This window comes from Pinus tabuliformis, chromosome 5_2, assembly GCF_031772625.1.
Source record: "Pinus tabuliformis cultivar Carrire ecotype Pingquan chromosome 5_2, CPIR1, whole genome shotgun sequence".
Lineage (NCBI taxonomy): Eukaryota > Viridiplantae > Streptophyta > Pinopsida > Pinales > Pinaceae > Pinus > Pinus tabuliformis.
In genome coordinates this window covers 475,677,560-475,698,263 of record NC_142306.1, presented here as the reverse complement: position 1 = coordinate 475,698,263, position 20,704 = coordinate 475,677,560, and the positions used below count along the sequence as shown (strand labels likewise).

The 20,704-nt window shown below is 35.2% G+C and overlaps 1 protein-coding gene across 1 annotated transcript; it reads right to left on the bottom strand.

Annotated features, from left to right (window-relative positions):
- Positions 1 to 20,032: 20,032 nt before the first annotated feature.
- On the bottom strand, positions 20,033 to 20,487 carry LOC149159712 (calmodulin-like protein 3). The gene is made up of 2 exons (XM_089434396.1): positions 20,388 to 20,487; positions 20,033 to 20,322 (listed from the first exon to the last, which is right to left on the bottom strand). Exons 1-2 carry the CDS (start codon positions 20,485 to 20,487, stop codon positions 20,033 to 20,035), a joined length of 390 nt encoding a protein of 129 aa, XP_089290522.1.
- Between the last annotated feature and the right edge of the window lie 217 nt (positions 20,488 to 20,704).

Here is a 20,704-nt window from a genome sequence, read left to right as displayed (position 1 = left end):
AATTTAATTACTTTTATATTAATAACTTAAAAATATTATAGGATAGATATATAACCATGTTTCATTATTTTTTAATAAGTAATATGGTGGTTTATTTATTGTTTTACACTTTGTGTTGTATATTGAAAATTATTAAAAATTGAAAAATTAAAATTTTGAGAGTAGTAGTAGTAGTATTTATTGAAATTATATATTTTTATTGATAAAATTGTTATTTTTATTAGATCAATAAATTAGTTGGAATGGTTAAACTAAGAAGTTACTTTCAATGGTCCTGAAATAGTTTAATTGGTGATCAAAGTATGTGAAATCTTTGAAAACTGAAAAATTTAAGTTTGCCAAATACATTAATATCAAATCGTACATTTTCATCTCTTTTCTTTAAGAAGCTTTATTAAATAATTTTATTAATGCTAAAACATGTTACATTGATCGTTGATCAAACTTCCCAAAAAACTACCTTGGGAGTTTGTAACTAGGGGTAACCAACCAACACCATTACTGTTATTGAAATCTAGGATACAAAATTTTGAGTTTCATCTAGACAAAGCTAGAAAACTATAAAAACAGGTCTGCTAATACTATGTCAACATAATGATAACATCCCAAATATATCAAGAAAACCAAACACGAACTGAGTCAGAAGGTGCCATGCCGAACTGCATCTGGAAACAAAAAAAACTAGAACATAACTATGTGCCATAGTGCTATGTCGAAAACCCAGTGTGACGACGAGTACAAAACCATGAAACATCTAGCAATGAGACCATTAGTCAGAAATGATGACTCGGAGAGAGGGGAGAAGAGTTAGCTTGACGAGAGTTGCCAGTAGGAGCATCGATGCTTCATGCAGCTCATCAAACTTAGTGCCCCAATAAGCTACCACAAGCTATTCCACCCTCCTTAGTCTAACCATGATGCTATCCAAGTTGTAGAAGTCATCCAAGTTGTAGAGAATGTCCATTAAAATCCTCTTGAGATCCTCCTATGATACAAAATAGTTTGTAGTTGTCGACCACCTTGCTACAAATCATTATATGGAGTAAAGTTTCCATTTCTCTATACAGAGAGAAAGAATGAAGAAAGTGAAGCATATGCTTCCGAGGAAATGAAGAAAGTGAAGCCTAAGCTTCTTGAATTCGGATCAGGGACCCACTTAAGGGTGCTGCCTCCAATCTCGGAATCAGAAAAATATAGATGGTCACCTAAGTGTTGTTAAGATTAATTTAGAAATGTCTTAATGGAGTGATGGTTCAAACCGAACCTTAGATTAGGATTATGTTCCTGTTTTCTAGGGTGTTGTTTCAACTTCCCTAAATGTGTGTAAATTAAATATATCTCTCATGTAATACATGTAAGGCAAAGCGTGTTCTGTAGAAGTAGTCTCCGAGTGTTTCGCACCTATGAACTGCTCAGATTTATTAATAAATTTGATTATTCTTATTTTTTACATGGTATGAGAGCTACAAGACTGAGGACTCCCTGAGCTACAAGACTGAGGACTCCCTGTAACACTGAGGACTCCGACTCCCTGTAACCTTGAGCGGAGAGACCGGCGCAATTTAAGGGAGATCAGCACAGAATTTAGCGCGATACACGCGTCGATTCAGTTCTGCCCTTACGCGACTTTTATACTCCAGAACGGCGCGATAGAGCTATTCTTCAACCGCGCCGACTGTTGTGGGTGGAGTCTGCGGTGAAGAAGTGAAAGGACGGGTTTTTTGTTCTGAATCCAGCTGACGAGTTTTCAATCGCTGTTGTGTGAGAGAAGTTTTTTTTGGCTGCTGGGTGTGGGAAGAACGTAGCCTTGGAGGCAGTGTGTGTGTAAACGTGCAGATCAGAGTGATTTGTGCGGCTTGCTACGATGGAAGCCTGTGGATCAGAGGTGCGTGGAGGCTGCGAGGAGCTGTTGTCTACCTGCAAGCTTGTGATTCGAATCTTGCTGATTCGAGCTCTCCTGATCTGTGATCGTCGTCATCTGAGAAGAGGTGGAGTCAGTATTTGTATTGCTAATCCATCGTTTTGCTGATGCGAAGAGGGAAGGACTGGTTTTGCTGATCCGTACTAGGATTGGTTTTGCTATCTATGTGTCTTGTTGGCCCCAAAACAACTTGTTGGGGGTTGAATTTGCTTGTGGGCAGGAGATTTGAGGAGAACGCAGCGTTTGGGGCTGCACTGAGCTGTATACTGAAGCGTTAGCGTAGCCAGTGCCAGAGGCCATCGTTAGCTAGAGGAGGTTGCAGTGGGCAGCATAGGTAGAGCACAATCAGAGGAGACTTCGAATCATTTTGTTGTGGTTCGACTCTTTTTTGTTGAGGATTGAGCTACCGTGAGAGGTAGACCTCAGGCATAGCCAGCTATGGCAAGATTTACTTGGGATTACAAGTGTGGCTGCGGGATCGAGTATTTGCCTCTACTGGAGATACGATATCAGCATGGAACGGGCTCTGGAACAGATGGATCAAACAACGTTGAAGCTACTCAGAGATTGTCATAAGCCATTCTACCATCCGATTTGCTGCCAATAATATATTGTTATCTGTGTGGACGTGGGTGCTGCTGATATTTTTTTTTAAGGCAGAATGGAGTTGGAGGAATGGTGCCCAAAATGATTCTGATTCTGATTTCGGTGAAAGGAGATTGGAATTTTTTTTAAATTGAGTTTTTTAATTAAAGTTTTTAATTTAATTCTTTAATTGGAAAAAAGGGCTTATTATTTGATAAAGGGGGCGGATTTTCATTTTTTTTTTAAACAAGGAATTGAAGTGATTTCTTAAAAAAAAAGGGATATTTGGGCTCAGTTTTCATTGGATCTGGAATTTGTAGTAGTTTTGAAGATCTGGGGTTGTTTTTTTTAATTACTGGGGTTGAAGCTTTTTTATTCATTCAAGATGAATAATCAGTTAGCAGAAGCTTACCTCAATGAAAATAACAAGCTGGATGGATCCAATTACTTTGGTTGGAAATTCAAGCTGCAGACCTTGCTTGAGGGACACAATGCATGGACAATTGTGAATAATGATGAGGTGAAGCCGAACCTAGCTGCAGGAGGAACAACAACAACAATCCAATACTGGGATAAGCAGGAGACTAAGGCGAGAATGCTCTTGAAATTTTCAGTCAAAGATTGCGTTATTCCCCATATCCGTGATTGCAAGACTACACCAGGAAGACGCTCAAGGATCTATATGAGGTCAAGAACACGAATCAATTGTTGTTCTTGAAGAGCAAGATTCTCTCCATCAAGATGGAGGAGAATGAGATAATTGTAGCATTTATTTCGTGGATCAAGGAGCTCAAGAACAAGCTGGGCGACATCGGTGAAGTTGTGTCAGATACAAATGTGGTCACAATTACCATGAATGGTATGACTGACGAGTATCATATGTTCATCATTGGATTGAATGCAAGAGAAAAAGCCCCCGTGTTTGAAGAATTGACAGGGATCCTCATGCAAGAGGAGGAAAGGCGGCTGACTCATAAACCTCAGAGTTCAGATCTGGCCTTAATGGCGAAGAAGAAGCCCTTCAGAGGAAAGCCAAATGTAGCATAGAAGAGCAGTGCAACCCCACAGAGAAGGATGCCCCCACCTCAAGGTACGTATTTCAATAGAAATGACTATGTGACCAAATGTTTTTTTTTGTGGTAGAACCAGCCATATAGCCAGATACTGCATGAAGAAGAAGTTTGATGAAGGCTGGAAGAGACATAAGCAGCATGCAAGTCATTTTGTTGATGAGGAACAGAGTTAGAACCTTAGACTATTCATATTTGACTCTGCATTTTCGGCTAAGGATGATGAAGCAGATACGTGGTTTGTGGACTCAGGTGCATCCATCCACATGACAGGACACAAACAGTGGTTTGAAGACTTCAAAGAGACCAACAGTGGAGTAAACATCTATCTTGGCAATAATAGAGGGTACCAAATCAAAGGTTATGGTAATATTCCCATTGTTTTTCCTGATGGAAATATTAGACATATCCATAATGTAATGCATGTACTCAGGATAAAAAAGAATCTGATCTTTGTTTCTACTATAGCTGATCATAATCTCAAGGCAGAGTTTTATAAATCATATTGCATCATTAAAGACCTGTTGTATTGTATGAAGCCTATTGCATCAAGTATTTGTGTGGGAGGATTGTACAAGTTAAATGTCAAAAGCATACCACATCAGGAATTGACATCATCTGCCATGACTATAGTGGACTTATGGCATCAGAGGTTCGGCCATATTAACTTCAATGGTCTGTTGCTATTACAGAAAAGAGGTATGGTCGAAGGTCTTCCTGTTTTAAAACCTGTTCATATTGATTGTGATGCATGTGCACTGGGAAAGTTGCACAGAGATGAATTTCCTGTGAATATTGATAGAAGGAGGAGAGATATACTCGAGCTGGTACACACAGATCTATGCGGGCCTATGTAAACAAGGTCGTTAGGCGGTGCATACTATTTTTTACTATTTTGATCATTGTACTAGATTTACTTGGGTGTATTTCCTCAGGAAGAAGAGCTACACTTTTGAATACTTCAAGGAGTTCAGAAGTATGGTTGAAAAGAAAATAGGTAAATGCATCAGGATTCTCCACTCGGATCAAGGGGGAGAGTACAAGAAAGTTTGTGTCCTCAAATACTACAAATATAATGGGATACAACAACAGTTTATAGTACCCCACACTCCTCAACAAAACGAGGTTGCAGAGAGGAAGAACAAAACCCTTGTGGAGTATGCTCGTAATATGTTAAAAGGTAAGAATATTTCTAACAGTTTTTGGGCTGAAACGCTTAATACTGCAGTATATCTAAAGAATAGGAGTCCAACAAGAAGTTTAGATTTCAAAACTCCTTTTAAAGATTTATTCGGTTATAAGGTTGCAGTTAAGCATTTGAGAGTTTTTGGTAGTAAATCCTTTGCCCATGTCCCAAAGGAAGATAGAAAGAAACTAGATTCAAAGGCCATCAAATGTGTTTTTTATGGGTATTGTACAAAATTTAAGGCTTAAAAATTGTTTAATCCCTCTACTAATAAAGTTTTTGTGAGCAGAGATGTAGTGTTTCATGAGCAGGTTAATGAAGGGAGCCATGAGAGTGCTAATGAAGAATGGCGCGTGCCCTTGTTGGTGGAATAAGGAAGTGATGAATCAGGTAACAACAATAAGCAACATCAACTGTAGTAGGAAGGGAAAGAAGATAATGTAGCTGTCAAGCCAAGTCCAGAAAATGATGATCAGACAAGGTTTGAAGCTACCCCACCACTCAGGATATCAGGTAGGAAGGCTCAGTGGCTAGCAAGATATAGGGAAAATACTTTTATAACTAGTATGATGAATGTTGTTGAACCCTCTAGTTATAAAGAAGCCAGTCAATATAGCTAATGGAGGGCTGCTATGGAAGAGGAATATGAATCAATTCTCAAAAACAAAACTTGGAATTTAGTTAAACTACCTAAAGGCAAACAACCCATAGGATGCAAATGACTATATAAGCCTAAATTTAAAGTAGATGGGAGCATAGATAAGTATAAAACTAGGCTGGTTGTAAAGGGGTATTCACAGCAAGAAGGCATAGATTATGATGAAACATTTGCCCCTGTAGCTAAACTAAACACAATCAGAGTGATAATTGCTTTAGCTACCAAACACCATTGGATGATTCACGAGCTAGATGTTAAATCTGCATTTTAAAATGGGGACTTAAAAGAAGAAGTCTACTTAGTGCAACCTAAGGGGTTTGTCAAACAGGGTGAAGAACATTTAATTTTCAGGTTGAAGAAAGTGTTGTATGGACTAAAACAAGCACTCAGGTCATGGTATGAAAAAATTGATTCATTTTTCCTATAGCATGGTTGCAAAATAAGCAAAAAAGACCCTAATATTTATACCGTGTTTGATAAAGAGGGAAGGATTTTTTTGATTTCTTTATATGTAGATGATCTAATCATTATAGGGAATACTGATAATCTCATTAAATAAATCAAGGAGCAAATGTCACGTCTCTTTGAGATGAAAGACCTTGGAGAGCTACATTACTGTTTGGGTTTGAAAGTCTCGAGGGATTTTGGACAAACTTTTTTGTCACAAAGTAAGTATGACAGGAGCTTACTGGAAAAGTTCAGAATGGATCAGTGAAAAATTGCAACAATACCTTTACAGCAAAACTTAAAGCTTTAGAATGATGATGGATCTAAGGAGGCAGATGCGACATTGTATAGATAGCTGGTTGGGAGTCTAGTCTACTTGACTACAACTAGGCCCGATTTGGATCATGCAGTGAGTGCATTGAGCCAATTTATGTCAAATCCCCTTGAGAGCCATTGGGTTGCAAAAAAAGGTGTTTTGAGGTATCTCTAAGGAACCTTAGATTTTGGTATTGTTTATACTGATTCATGTGATGTTAGATTAACAGGTTTTTCAGACTCCGATTAGGCTGGAAATGTAGATGATAGGCGATCCATAACAGACTATGCATTTAGCATTGGATCCAAGGTCATTACATGGAGCCTCCAATATCCAAGTATTCTTGTTTTTGACAAGTGTTGCCTCCAATCTCAGAATCAGAAAAATATAAATGGTCACCTAACTCCTTCCCTTAGAGATGCTAAATTTCATTCCTTACTTCTGGAGGAAGTGAGTTAAATATTTTTAGTAGTCACAGATAAAAGGTTGAGATTTATTTAAAAAGTAGTTATGCCCTTTTTGCAGTTTTAATTAAATTGATTAATGAAAAAAAATATGTCATATGAACACGTGTTAGATGTCAAATGAACTTGAGCTATGGTTTTTTGGGCATGTGGAATTAGTAAGCAATGGTATTGTAACAAAGCCTCTTTTATAGGTTAAGAATCTCCATGATAATATGTCAGTGAATCTCCATGATTAATAATCTTGTTACATGTTTTGTTTTCTTAACTATATATATTCTTTAACTCATATATTAATTCCTTTTATAATTAATAACAACAACAAAAATAGCTTGAAATAAAGTTATAATTTTGTTATTTTTTGATATTCCTTTAATCTTGATAATGTGAGAGGTATCATAAGCATTTGATGTCTATCTACATTTTACCAACCATTTTTAAATGACTGTGCTAGTTATAATTTCTTTAATCTTTATCATGTGAGACATATCATGAAATAAGCATTTTCGTGTTAATATGTATTTACTAACCATCTAATTTATAAGGCTATAATAATCTTATTTTAAATTAATCATAAAACCAATAATTTACATTTTACCAAATAATTTTATCTTATATCAAATTTCAAGTACTTCAATTTTAATTGAATTTTTAATTTAACCAAAGTCTCAATCACTAAACCAATAGTTTATCTTATAACAATAATTTAACCTTATGTCATATATATTTATGCCATAAGGCGTTCCTCTCTCGAATCAACTCCCCCAACTTCCATCATGTAATCATTTGCACCATTTGATGACATGTTAGACGATTGGAAATTTTAAGGCCCTTGGATTAATACTTAACACAAAAAAACCCAAATTATTTTTTTTGGTTTAGGATGGAGATATGGAAGTGGTTACATCTTCTATATTTGATGAACAAAGTTGCTTTGGTCTTTATGCATATAACTATTTTTCTTGGAAGGTTGTCAGTGATGTTCATTTGCACCCGTGGTTGCAGGAAATTGCTATGCAACACGGTTCTGAGCATCGAACTTCAAGCTAAATGAGTGGGAAACATGTGTTTACCTGGATCCTTGATCTGAATAGGGAAAAATATGATGACTGGAATTACAAATCTGATGACTGGAGTTACATCTGGCCAGTTACGGTAACTAACTTCCCTCTCGTTACCTCGATTGATCACTTCTCATTTCCACCAAGAGCTTTACGAGCCTCTGCAATACATCTTGGAGGTAGGGTTTTTCTTTCTTGTGTCAGCTCTCCACTTACAGACTAATCATTACCCCAACCTTTTGCTGCTAGGTTCAGATGTAACTTTGGTGAAATTTTATATGAATTTTTTAGGCTAAATCCCTAGACTCTTTGGTGGCTGCAGGTTTCAACTCAGGTCATAGATGGTGGAAGGTTCTAGGAGGAAAGCACATTGTGGCATTTACCCAGGTAACAAAACTCGATCCTTACGATTGTAACTTTCATCCTTCTATTGAGATTTTTACTGAGGATTTATTTGTGTTTTCTATTGGGGTTTCAGGAGTACAGTAGTCGTCTCCATTTGTATGATAGGTAATGTTCTTTTCTTTTACACATCCTTCTTTAAGGATTTATTTTGACGTGTAGGATTTTTGCTAACCCTACATTTACCCTTTTGGAGGTGGCTGTTTCAATACTATACTGATGCTCTTCATGCAGGGTTTGACTTGTTCATTTTCCTAACTGGAGTCTTGCTCCTACTACAGCATGCTTTCCTACTTTAAACTCAATGGAACCTGTTAAATTTGATGTCATTTATTATGGGTTATATAAAATTCCTTCAAATCATTGGCCCTTGATCAATCATTTCTCATTTCCACCAGGAGCTTTTCGGGCCTCTGCAATGCATCTTGGAGGTACATTTTTCTTTCTTGTGTCATCTCTTCACTTACAGACTAATAATTGCCCCAACCTTTTGTTGTTAGGTTTAGATGTAACTCTCCCGAAATTTTATATGAATTTTCTAAGCTAAATCCCTGGACTCTTTGGTGGTCGTAGGTTTCAACTCAGGTCAGAGATGGTCAAACTTTCTAGGAGGAATGCACATTGTGGCATTTACCAGGTAACAAAACTCAATCCTTACGGTTGTAACTTTCATCCTTCTGTTGACATTTTTACTAAGGATTTATTTGTGTTTTCTACTGGGTTTTCAGGAGTGGACAGTAGTCGTCTCCATTTGTATGATAGGTAATGTTCTTTTCTTTTACACATCCTTTTTTAAGGATTTACTTCGACATGTAGGATTGTTGCTAACCCTACATTTACCCTTTTGCAGGTGGGTGTTTCAATGCCAGACTGATGATCTTCACACAGGTTTTGGATCATTCGTTTTGCTAACTAGCATCTTGCTCCTACTGCACCACATTTTCCAACTTTAAACTCAATGGAACTCGTTAAATTTGATGTCATTTATTATGGGTTATATAAAATTCCTTCATATCTGAATAGGGAAAAATCTGATCACTAGAATTACATCTGGCCAGTTACGGTAACTAATTTCCCTCTCGCTGCCTCGATCGCTCACTTCTCATTTCCAGCAGGAATTTTTCGGGCCTCTGTAATGCATCTTGGAGGTAGGGATTTTATTTCTTGTGTCGACTCTTCACTTACAGACTAATCATTGCCCCAACCTTTTGTTGTTATGTTCAAATGTAACTCTGGTGAAATTTTATATGAATTTTCTAGGCTAAATCCCTAGAATCTCTAGTGAAATGACTTAGAGCTTATTAGGCCTCCTAGCTCTCATCCGCATTCTTAAAACTCCTACGCATTATCCTTATCATTTTCACACGAATGCTTGTGGGTCCTGATAAACATTCCCTTTTTTGGTTTTACAATAGTGACCACTGATACTGATATGCTTCCATATTACCCTTGTGATCATATATTTTATTCGTGTAATTATTTATGGTGGTCTACTGGTTGGGGAGATAACAATCAGCCATGTAAGTGAGTGGGGGCTGGGGGGATGATACTCTGTCTGAAGACATCTTTGATTTGGAATTGGACTGGATATAAATATTTGAGGAAAATTCTATATACGAAGCAACAAAAAAATGCTATGCAATTTTTTCTTTTCGTATGTTCGTTTCATTTTCAACCAACACCTTGTGGGAAAACGCCTGGGCACTTCCCTGCAGTTGTGGATGGACTAGTTGCTAATGATTTTTAAATCTTGTTCCCAGTAATATATTACTGATTTATAAAATGGCTGATGAGAGCTTCTCTTGGTGCCAAAAGCATGTTTGAATAACAAGAATGCATGGCTGTTTTTCCTTCATTTATGTTGTCTTCTTTTTTTGACATACATTGATGATATTCACCGTGTCTAATGAATGAAGTTTTATGCGCTTTTTCAGTAACTAAGGAATCAGGAACCCATCATAAGGCATTGTGTACTAGCGTATTCTATCTCTGAACTTCAAATCAGTAAGTGTCTGATTTAGCTATGGGAACTGTGGAAGGTGGAACACAGTCAAAGGCTACAAAACCATATTCCACATTGCAGGTAGGCATCACTTTTACATTGTAGCAAGAAATGCAGGTAAGACTTCTTCCCACATGTACTTAAGAAATAAAACTGATGTTATATTTATTTCCTATATTTAGGAACAGCCAGCCACACCTGTATATCCTAACTGGACAACAACCTTACATGCTTTCTCTTTTCAATCCTCATTTGTGGTGTTTATTGCATTTTTTGGTGTTTTCCGCTTTTGAATCAATTATGGATACCTCCAAGTTGTCTAACATCGTGCTTCATATGTAGGCATATTATGGTTCAGGTGTCACACCTCCTCCACCTTATTTTTCCTCCCCGGTTGCATCAGGGCCAACAACACCTCCATATGTGTGGGGAGGACAAGTAATAAGTGTTTGTAGTTTAAATCTCGTTTCTACAATAAGTATCTTATTAAAACTTCAACTATTATAAAGGATTGGTATCTTGATGTCTCATCCATTAATGACACCTTGTGGGATGACCCCTCTGTTCGCTGCAGTGTCTCACCATGGAGGAATCTACACACATCCTTATGTGCCTCCAGTAACTTTTATCATCATGATTTATCTAAGAACAATTTTGTGCTTTTCATTGTGGTTAGTGTGGGTGATGTGGCAGAGTGATGTTCCTCTAAATTCTAATTACTGACATATTGACATGTACTTAGTTTGGCTAAATTTCTATATTTTCAATTTGCATTCCCAATTATGTGAATTAGCATTAATGTTTCAAACATCATTTTCTTATGTCAAACACTAGGATGCTAATTCATTCAATCAATACAGTGCCCCATCTGCTGGCAATCCAACAAAGGTTGCGTTAGTAACTACACAAATTGTTGTAGATAGACATTTTGTTGATAATCCTATAGGACGTTTGGTCATTCTATTATTGAATTTCTTCTCTCATCGAAACTTCAATGAGGTTCTGATATTTATTTTCAATGGATATAGGTTTCAGTTCCTTCAGGCACTGAAACAAAATCAAAGTCCTTGATGGGTAAAGGTCGAAGCTCAATAAAGAAGGTAAAAGGAAATTTATAAAACTTCATATACTTAGTACAAAAGGAGGAAGTGGGAAAGCATTGTCTAGTTCTACAAATGGTGCATTCCCACAGAGGTAGGTATTTGAAGCTATTTTTTTTGGTTAATTTTGGTAGTATAAAAATTCCATTTGGAATCCCTGGAACGAATCTTAGCTTAACTTATATTAAAGTGGAAATGGATTCTGGACTTTGAGTTAGAGTCTTATTGATATCCTTTACTATGGTTACCTGTTATTTATCCAATTAATTGATGGTTGCAGTGGAGGCAATGGTAGTGAAGGTTCAAGTGAAGGTAGTGAGGGAGACAATTCACAAAATGTAAGTTCCTTCCATTTTATTTAGGTTCAAAATTTTGAAAATTAATTTTATTTTCTATCTAGGTACTCTACCAAATGTGTCTTTGTTGTTTTGTATTACTTATCACTGCATTCTATTATATATACTTTTCAGGGATGCAAAACAGGTAGGGAAAGAAGCTTGGAACCACTAACCATTAATGGTATGTTTTAGCTATCATGTATTAAGGAATGCATTTAAAATTTTTTATGGCTATTCATGAATCCTATTATCAGGGATCTCCTGATTTTCAGACTAATTTAGTAATACTTTTACTTTCCATTACAGTTAGATCACTAATAACTTCTAGAATATTTCATCTTGAAAGGATGTGTGCTTCCTTTTAGAAAGGCTATGTTGTTCATGTTTGATATCTAGTCCTGAATCTTAATGCATCAGGATTCTTTGTTGATCTTATTCACTCCCTTGTTGATTTGGTGAAGCATGGTATAGACATCAGTGGTTCTGCATTTGTCAAATTTGATGAAAGCAGTGAATGTAGTAGTAAAGAACACCTTATGGAATGGAATGCAAAAGCAGAGGGAGGGCAACCATTCTGGGAGCTTGATTCTGCTTCTGTCTTGGGAGGAATTATTGCATTATGGTTGCTATCCATAGTTGCTTATCATGATAGTAAATGAAAAATTCTCGTGAGAAATAATACATTTTTTAATTCTCAACCTTGAATTGTTTAAATAGATATTAATTTCAAAGAGAGGTGTGTTTTGTTTTTAATGGTAACTTTTGAATTGTTTAAATAAAAATCCAACTCGTAGACCTAGAAAACACCAAATATGCATGGTACACCCTCTTTATCACCAAGTTTAATAAGTATTCCTCTTGGTGTGTGGAATCCCAAAAACCATGAGCATATAGACAGTAATCAACTCAATAAGAAAAAAATTTGGAAGAAATGACCAAAATTTAGCTATGTATGTTATATACATTGAAAACAGTAATCTGTATGGACTTGAAAGAAAATATTTGACAAGATGAACATAACTCGCACTAAGAACAAGCCAGTCGAGTAGCACTTTTTCTATTTTCATGGTGATCATGTTTAGAAAAACAGAAATAGTAGCACTAAAGTACAAAAATGCAGACCATGCAAGAAAAATTGGGCATATTTTATGTATACTGACCTTTCAAAATATAGATTTCATTTAAAATTGTCCAATGATATGAGTTAAGGTTGGATTCTTGTAAATGCTTGACCATTCAAATTGTCTGGATTGAGAAGTGAACATATGAATAAAATAAAATCAAAATTTCTAAGGGGAGGCTCAAACTTTAGCTGGGTTTGATTTAAACATAATTAACCTTCAAAAGATCCATAAAAATAAGTAATGTTTAAAACTGCTCGGCAAAGAAGTCAGAAGAGATTGCTTTACTTTTCTATTCAACAATTTATTACTACCATCCCTGCACGTCCTAGACATAATTTGATTTACTCATAAAATCAAACATTTCCACTATCTCGTAAACGAATGAAATATGGAGGCGCAGATTGGTAGGGCAGATACACAATGTACCGATGAAGTATTTCCAGTAAAATTAGTAGTGCCCACTTGAGGTACATAATACCACATAACTTAACAACGAATAAGTGACATGCTAAAGAACATTTAAAAGAGGAAGGAAACAATAAAAATTATTATATAAAATAATACAAAAAATAGTTAATTTGAGGTATGGCTCCACTATTATTAAACAATGTTGATACAGAAGGGGAAAGCCAAACATGGAAGAGGAAATACTGCAGGTACAAGCTTGGGCAAGGAAATATTTTCAGGCAGGGAATGGTAGAAGGCTAGGACATGGTATGACATCATGTGTGCAGTAACACACTACTTGTTGCCTGGAAAGTATCGTCTACCTATTGTAGCCTCCTTTCTCCAGCATATGGATACGAGTTGTAAACATATATGCACTTTAACCCTCTGATTTGATAACTTGATATGTAATAAACAATGTTTACTCTGGCAATGTATCCTCTCAGATAAAGGATTGCTTAGTTCTGATATTTCCATTAAATGAATAGGTTCCACTCGCCATCTCTGACTTTTCTTTTAAATACGAAATAAAAGATAAATATCAAAAAAAAAAAAAAAATTGGTATCAGACACAATATTGGATCCACTACAATGGCCCTGATCCAGGCTTAAATTGTGCTCCTTTTATTTACAATCACTAGCTAATTCAATCATAGAGTCTGAGCCTCCAATTAAGATAAATATATTGATTATTTGACTATCCATTGCATTGAATTTGTATCCTGCATCCGTCTGTTGCTTAAAAATTTGCATCAAAAAATCATTTTGCAAGTTATTCTACCACACCTAGGTTACAAGCGGAATACCACTATTGTCTTGGTGCTCCCATGCCCTTCTTTCATGCTTGCACAGTTGTGGCTCTAGGGTAGGAAAACCTTAAAAATGAACACTTTTTTTTGGATTGGATATTTAAGAAAATTAGCAAGCAATTTAAGGCTTTGGGAAATAATGTTCTCAATAAGACCCATTGTCTTACACATGAATATCAATAACCTATTTATCAATAAGAGTCACATGATTCAACTTAATCACTTTAAAAAAGAAGTGTGTTTATTTAAGTGTAGTGTTTTGTTTTTAATGGTAACCTTTGAATGTTTAAATAAATATTACTTCAAAAAAAAGGTGTTTCTTCTCGAGCACATCTAAAATGATGTCATCTTATTGCGTAGTGTGCCAGACATTTTCATTGAAAATGACATTATAGTCAAATCTTTAATATGACATTGTTACTAGGAAAAATGAATGAAGTAGGCTACTTGAAATACCATAATCTTTACAGTAATTGTATAAGTAATTGGATCTAAGTTTTTAAGCATTGCTTGTCTTGAGAACATTAACATTCTTCCCAATTTACCTCTTAACAATGTCCCTAAATTCCTCAAATGTTTCAAGATCGTTTGACATGTTTTCCAAAAAGTACAGACATGATTTTCTGGAAAAGTCACACTAAATGTCAAAGTACTTTTCACCTGCTATTTACGAGGTTCTCATCTGTTGAAAAGTCATCAATAAATGTCATAAAAGTAGTTTGAAAATGCTAATGATAGAGTTCTTATGGGATGACAAAGGTTACTTTGCAATAATTGCAATTGCATGCTTTCTCTTCATGCATCTTCTTCTTTTCCATATTTTTCCATCTGTTGCTTTCCTAGAATATAAGTTTCACAAAAAAAACATACTGGCCAAAATCCATATAGAAAAAATATTGCGGATATCAAAGCTCAAAAAATTACTGCAAAGGCCCTTGGTCACCTTATTTGGGATGCAAATCCTAGTATTTTATATCATTTGGGGGCTCTACTTTTAGGAGATCGTCTAGAGTCCAAAGTGCATGTACTTGAGGTGTGTGGTTGTTTTCTTTCACTTGCATCTCATGGAGACATTCTGCATGAGAATTGCTGCAAACAAAGTCTTCCAAATGGTTCTGGAAATGCTTGGCTCTTCAAATGAGGACATTCAAAAGAATGTTGCATCTGTTCTTGCAGATGTATTTGATGCTCGTAGAGACCTTTCTGAAATTTTAGGTAGACTAGAGATCACTGGCCCTTTATGCAGTTTACTAAGGAGTGGAACTGAGTGTGTTGCCATGCAGTCAACCCGAGCACTTGAATCCCTTTTCTTATCAGTTGAGTCTGACAAGCACATGGCCTTTATTGTTAAAGATGCAATCATGCCTTTAATCAACCTTGAAAAATCTTTAAACATATATGCTGCAGAGATGGGAATAATTTCCTTGGCAAATCTTCTTTTAGATAGAGAAATTACTGAAGAAGCTCTTACAGATTATATTATTTCACTGTTGTCCAGAGTCTTGAGGGAAGGGACCATCAGGGGGAAGCAACATGCAGTAGCTTGACTTGCTAGATTGGTACGCCATGGTCCAGTTGATGATGTATTCATTAAGGGTATTCGCCATTGTGGAATTGTGCTTAATCTAGCATCTCTTGTTTGTGCAACCAATTTGAAAGGAAAAGTGACAGAAGAGGCCCTTGAAGCACTTTCCTTGCTGGCTAAAGAAAACCGAGGTGGCACTTTGAATCATCCTCTATGGACAGCCCTTGCTAAAGCACCATGCCACTTGGAGCTATTGATTATTTCCACCAATTCAAGAGAAGACAATTGAAGTTCTATCTAGACTGTACGAAGATCAGCCTGTAATTCTTGTGGATATGGTTATAGAAACACCAAAATGCATCACTATATTGGGTGATCGTATTATACATTCTTCTAGTTTGGAAGTCAAAGTGAGAGGAACTGCCCTACTCATTTGTGCTACAAAGGAACATAGACAGAAAACATTGGAAGCTCTTAATGCATCAGGATTCTTTGTTTTTCTTATTAACTGTCTTGTTGATTTGGTAAAGCAAGGTATATACATCAGAAGTTATGCATTTGCCAAATTTGATGAAAGCAGTGAATGTAGTAGTAAAGAACACCTTATGGAATGGAATGGAAAAGCAGAGGGAGGGAAACCAATCTCATATCTTGATTTTGCTTCTATCTTGGGAGGAATTATTGCATTATGGTTGCTATCCATAGTTGCTTCTCATGATAGTAAATGCAAAATTCTCATGAGAAATGATACATTTTTTAATTGTAAACCCTAATTTTTTTAAATAGATATTAATTTGAAAGAGAAGTGCATTTTCTTTTTAATGGTAACTTTTGAATTGTTTAAATAAAAAATATTTAAGAAAAGAAGTGTGTTTATTTAAGTGTAGTGTTTTGTTTTTAATGGTAACCTTTGAATGTTTAAATAAATATTACTTCAAGAAAAAGGTGTCCCTAGGAAAAATGAATGAAATCTTATCATTTCTCTTTTTTTCTTTTCAAAATAATGTCATTTTGTCTTTGTGGAAGTAATTATTAAAGATATTATGTATATGTAGGGTTTTTTGGCCCAAGTTTGGAAGGTTAGACACTTTCTTTTGGACAAGGGCTTTGGGATTGAATTTGTATCTTTTGAATGATAATGCTCCACCCACTTTAAGTGATTGGCGATTTAAAAAAAATATTTTTTTAATGTTTTTCTTTCTAATTAGACTTTTTCTTACAATTGAAATTCCAATTAGAAATATAATAGTAGCATGCAAGTTACATTTTTCTATTAAGTATCATCGCCTATGTCACACATAAACCCATGTCACTCATGCCCAAGAAAACAAAACCCATGTGGTGGCAGTGTGCAAAAACAAAACAAGAGCAGTGACATTGCCACCACGTGGCTCTTGTTGTCTTATCTCCTGTGTAGCTTAATTTGTTATTGTTAGCTAATCTGAAACTTTTGGGACACTTAATACATGAAAGATAAACAATACATGAAATAGATTAGGATTTAGAAGCTGGTCACCAAGGGCCTCTTTAAATCTCCTTTTGTTTCTAAAATATCACCATCATTCATACGTGGAGCTTCTTTGTTTGTTAAGTTTGCTCCCTCATCTAGCTTTCTATTAATGAAATGCTTTTGTATTTGTGAATCATATTCCTAGCTATGAAAAAAAATTATTTTCTTAATTAGGCGATTTTAGTATTTAGACCATTAAGGAAGCTTGTTATAAGGTCCATAAAATCACATCTTTTAAATCCACATTTCAGATGTTGCATGATACCTAAGGTAATTACGGTTTGCTTTGTTGTAGTTATTTTTTCTAGAGCCTACCCACGAGGATTTGAGCCTAATTCATCGCCATGACAAACACTCTAACTTGGAACTAGACTAGACACTGACTTACCAAAATAATGTGTGTTGGTGCCAGCTTGTAATAAACAAAATAATTATAATATAACAATTAAACAATAAATGAATTGACACATCCTAACTAAAGTACATGACTAATCTCTCAACCATTGTGACTAGTCAATACTAAGTACACCATCACATGACTTTGTATTATATCATGCATTTCATATCCTCCCTTTTTTTTATTACATGAGAAATATCTTTATATTCCATATGAGGAATATACATATTTCAGTTCTCGAGGGATTTCTTAGACAACAAGGCTCATAACCATCACAAGAAATACTCATTATGAGTTCAACACATCCTCACATGTAGGATTTCTCCCTACCACCTGCACTAAACCTAATTTACTTTCCATGAGAAATATATGTATATTTCATATAAGGAATATACTTGTTTTGGTTCTTGATGGATTACTTAACAAGGCTTGAAGCCATTACAAGAAATACTCATTATGAACTTTGTTAGCTCTTTACAAAGTATTTATTATTTAGTGAAAGATTCGCCAAGATCTTAAAATATTTTATAATTCAATGAAAGATTCACCATGATTTTACAAGATAATATAATCTAGTGAGAGATTTGCCAAAACAATTATATATAAATATTATATTATTGATAAAATCACCTTCCATTTTTCCTATGTATCATGGGGATTCGCCCATTTATGATACATATGAATTTAGGGGGGCTCTTAAAATTTTCCTTGGTGGCATTCTATAAAAAAAATTAAAGCTATTTTAGCCAGTTATTAGATTGACTTTTCAGACTTGCAATTATAGTTAGTTTGGATGCACATGACTATAAGCTACGGATTACAAATTTTCTTTGTCTATCTATCTATCTATGCTCTTTATTTTTTAATGATTGGTGGTTATGTTGGATTTAATTTTAGTGTTGCTAGTTTCTTAAAATATTGTAATGTTAGTTCATACAAAGTTTAATGTTACAAGTTATAATAACAATTCTACAGAATGCTTTCTACCTTGCATTCTTTTTGTGGATATGGGTAAGCAATATGCTCTTTTAAAAAAGAATAAATTCTTGTGTGTAGAGTCATTGGGTTTACTATAGTAATTATCGTAACATTTTGCAGTCTTTTGTTTGTTGGCCTGTGGTTTAGTGGTTGAGTGGTTGAGGCAGGGCATCACCATGTTAATGACCCAAAGTCAAACTTACATATTAGATCCCTGAATTATAAGTTGGTTGAATTTTATGAGATTTATATGCAATATTAATTCAATAATTAATAAAAAATAGTGTGAGGCTCCCTAAATCAACTTCGGTTTATACAACATTAGAATTTCATTTCTGCTACATCTTTGCATCTCATTTAGATTTGCCCATTCCCATGTCGTGATTGTTCCTCAATTTATTTGTTGACCTGTGATTTAATGGTTGAGTGGTTGAGGCAGGGCATCACCATGTTAATGACCCAAAGTCAAACTTACATATCCGATCCCTAAATTATAAGTTGGTTGAATTTTATGAGATTTATATGCAATATTAATTCAATAATTAATAAAAAATAGTGTGAGGCACCCTAAATCAACTTCTGTTTATACAACATTAGAATTTCATTTCTGCTACATCTCTGCATCTCATTTACATTTTCCCAATTTATGCATCTCATTTAGATTTGCCCATTCCCATGTCGTGATTGTTCCTCAATTTATGCCTTACCGCTCTTCCTTTGCAACATTCGGTGCAAATGCTAATTCATAAATCTATGAAATATATATATGTTAAATTTGAAAGAAATTTAGATTTGACCAAATTCATAATCAAGAAATATTTTCTTGTAGTCGTACTTTTTTTTTCAAATATTTGTTTAATTAACCTATGTTATTACTATTTTCCATCTCCTTTATCTATTTTTTTATTTCTAAATATTCCTTCAACCAACCAATTTTATATCAGGTTTTATCAAAGAAAATTAGTAATATTATAACATAAAGTACCATATAATTGACCTCACATATTCGGAAATGTTGGATCAACACAATGGTAAACCAATGCGCATCATAAAGGTAGGGTGGTCAAAAGAAAACCAACAAATCCACTGAATATGAGCACCTGTATAAAATTATGCTCACACAAAAATTAAAAACCAAACGTTTTTCCATTGACACTTCATAAATATATAATTGACATCCCATATGGCGATATGTTGGAGTAACACTCTTGTTAATCCAACGAGCATCATAACGATGTGGAGGTCACAAGAAACCCAACCAATCTACTGAATATAAGAAGAGTACAAAAATATGGAGTTGTCTATGGAGCGAGAGGAGCCCAAACATGCTGGAATGTGGTTGTTTTTTTCTTTAAGTGTTTAAATATTATTTTTATTGTGATATTGCGGAAATAAATTTCGCTTCATCAAAAACTCATAACCACTGAAAATATTGAAATTTGACAATTATATTTAAAATTTCAAAAAATTTTAACTAAAATTTACTAAAACCTAAAATATATAAAAAAAAAAAAAAGAAAGATCGAACGTTTTTCCATTCACATCATGAAGTGCAGCCGTCTTTACACAAGACGTAACGTTGTGGCATACAAGACAGACGAAAACCTACAATAACACTTTAATCATCACTGGAATACCGCAATATTTTTAGTGTGCAGAATATATAATGTGTACAACCAGCATTAAATAGTATCAGCACAGCAGATTTGATGCCAAGGGGGAAGTCCATCTGGTTTGCGAGAGTCTGAACTCTTGAAGATCTACAAACCCATCCCCATTAACATCCACATTTTCAATCATGCTATGGCAGTAACAGAAATCCCTCCCCTCCATGAACCCCAACTTGCACAAAACATCACTCAACTCTAGTGGACTGATAAACTCATCTCCATTCTGGTCAAATACACCAAATGCTTCACAGATAGCTCTATCATAAACATATAAATCACCAGATCTTACAAATTCTTCATTCTCATCTTTGCCTGCAAATACCAATGTGCGATAAAAAAATCCTTAAACTCCATGGAAGTGAGAAACTCAAGCCCACCTGCAGATCCCAATTTCACAGTTGATTTCAAGTCTTCCATGGGAATCTTCAGATTTAATCTTTCTAGAAATCTCATCTGTGTTGACCCTCCAATCGCCATCCTCGTCCAATATTCTAAAAATGTTGGCAACATAGTCATCACGCTATGCAATAACTAATTCTTCATCATTCTTCTCCAGATTTTCAAAGTTCGGGCTGATCTCTTCCTTCAGCTCATGCAGTGGAATCTCCACACCATTTTGACGGGGTTTGCTATTGTCGTCATCAAGTGAATTTATAAGATACGCAGCATCATTAGATGCTCTATTGCTGGTAGT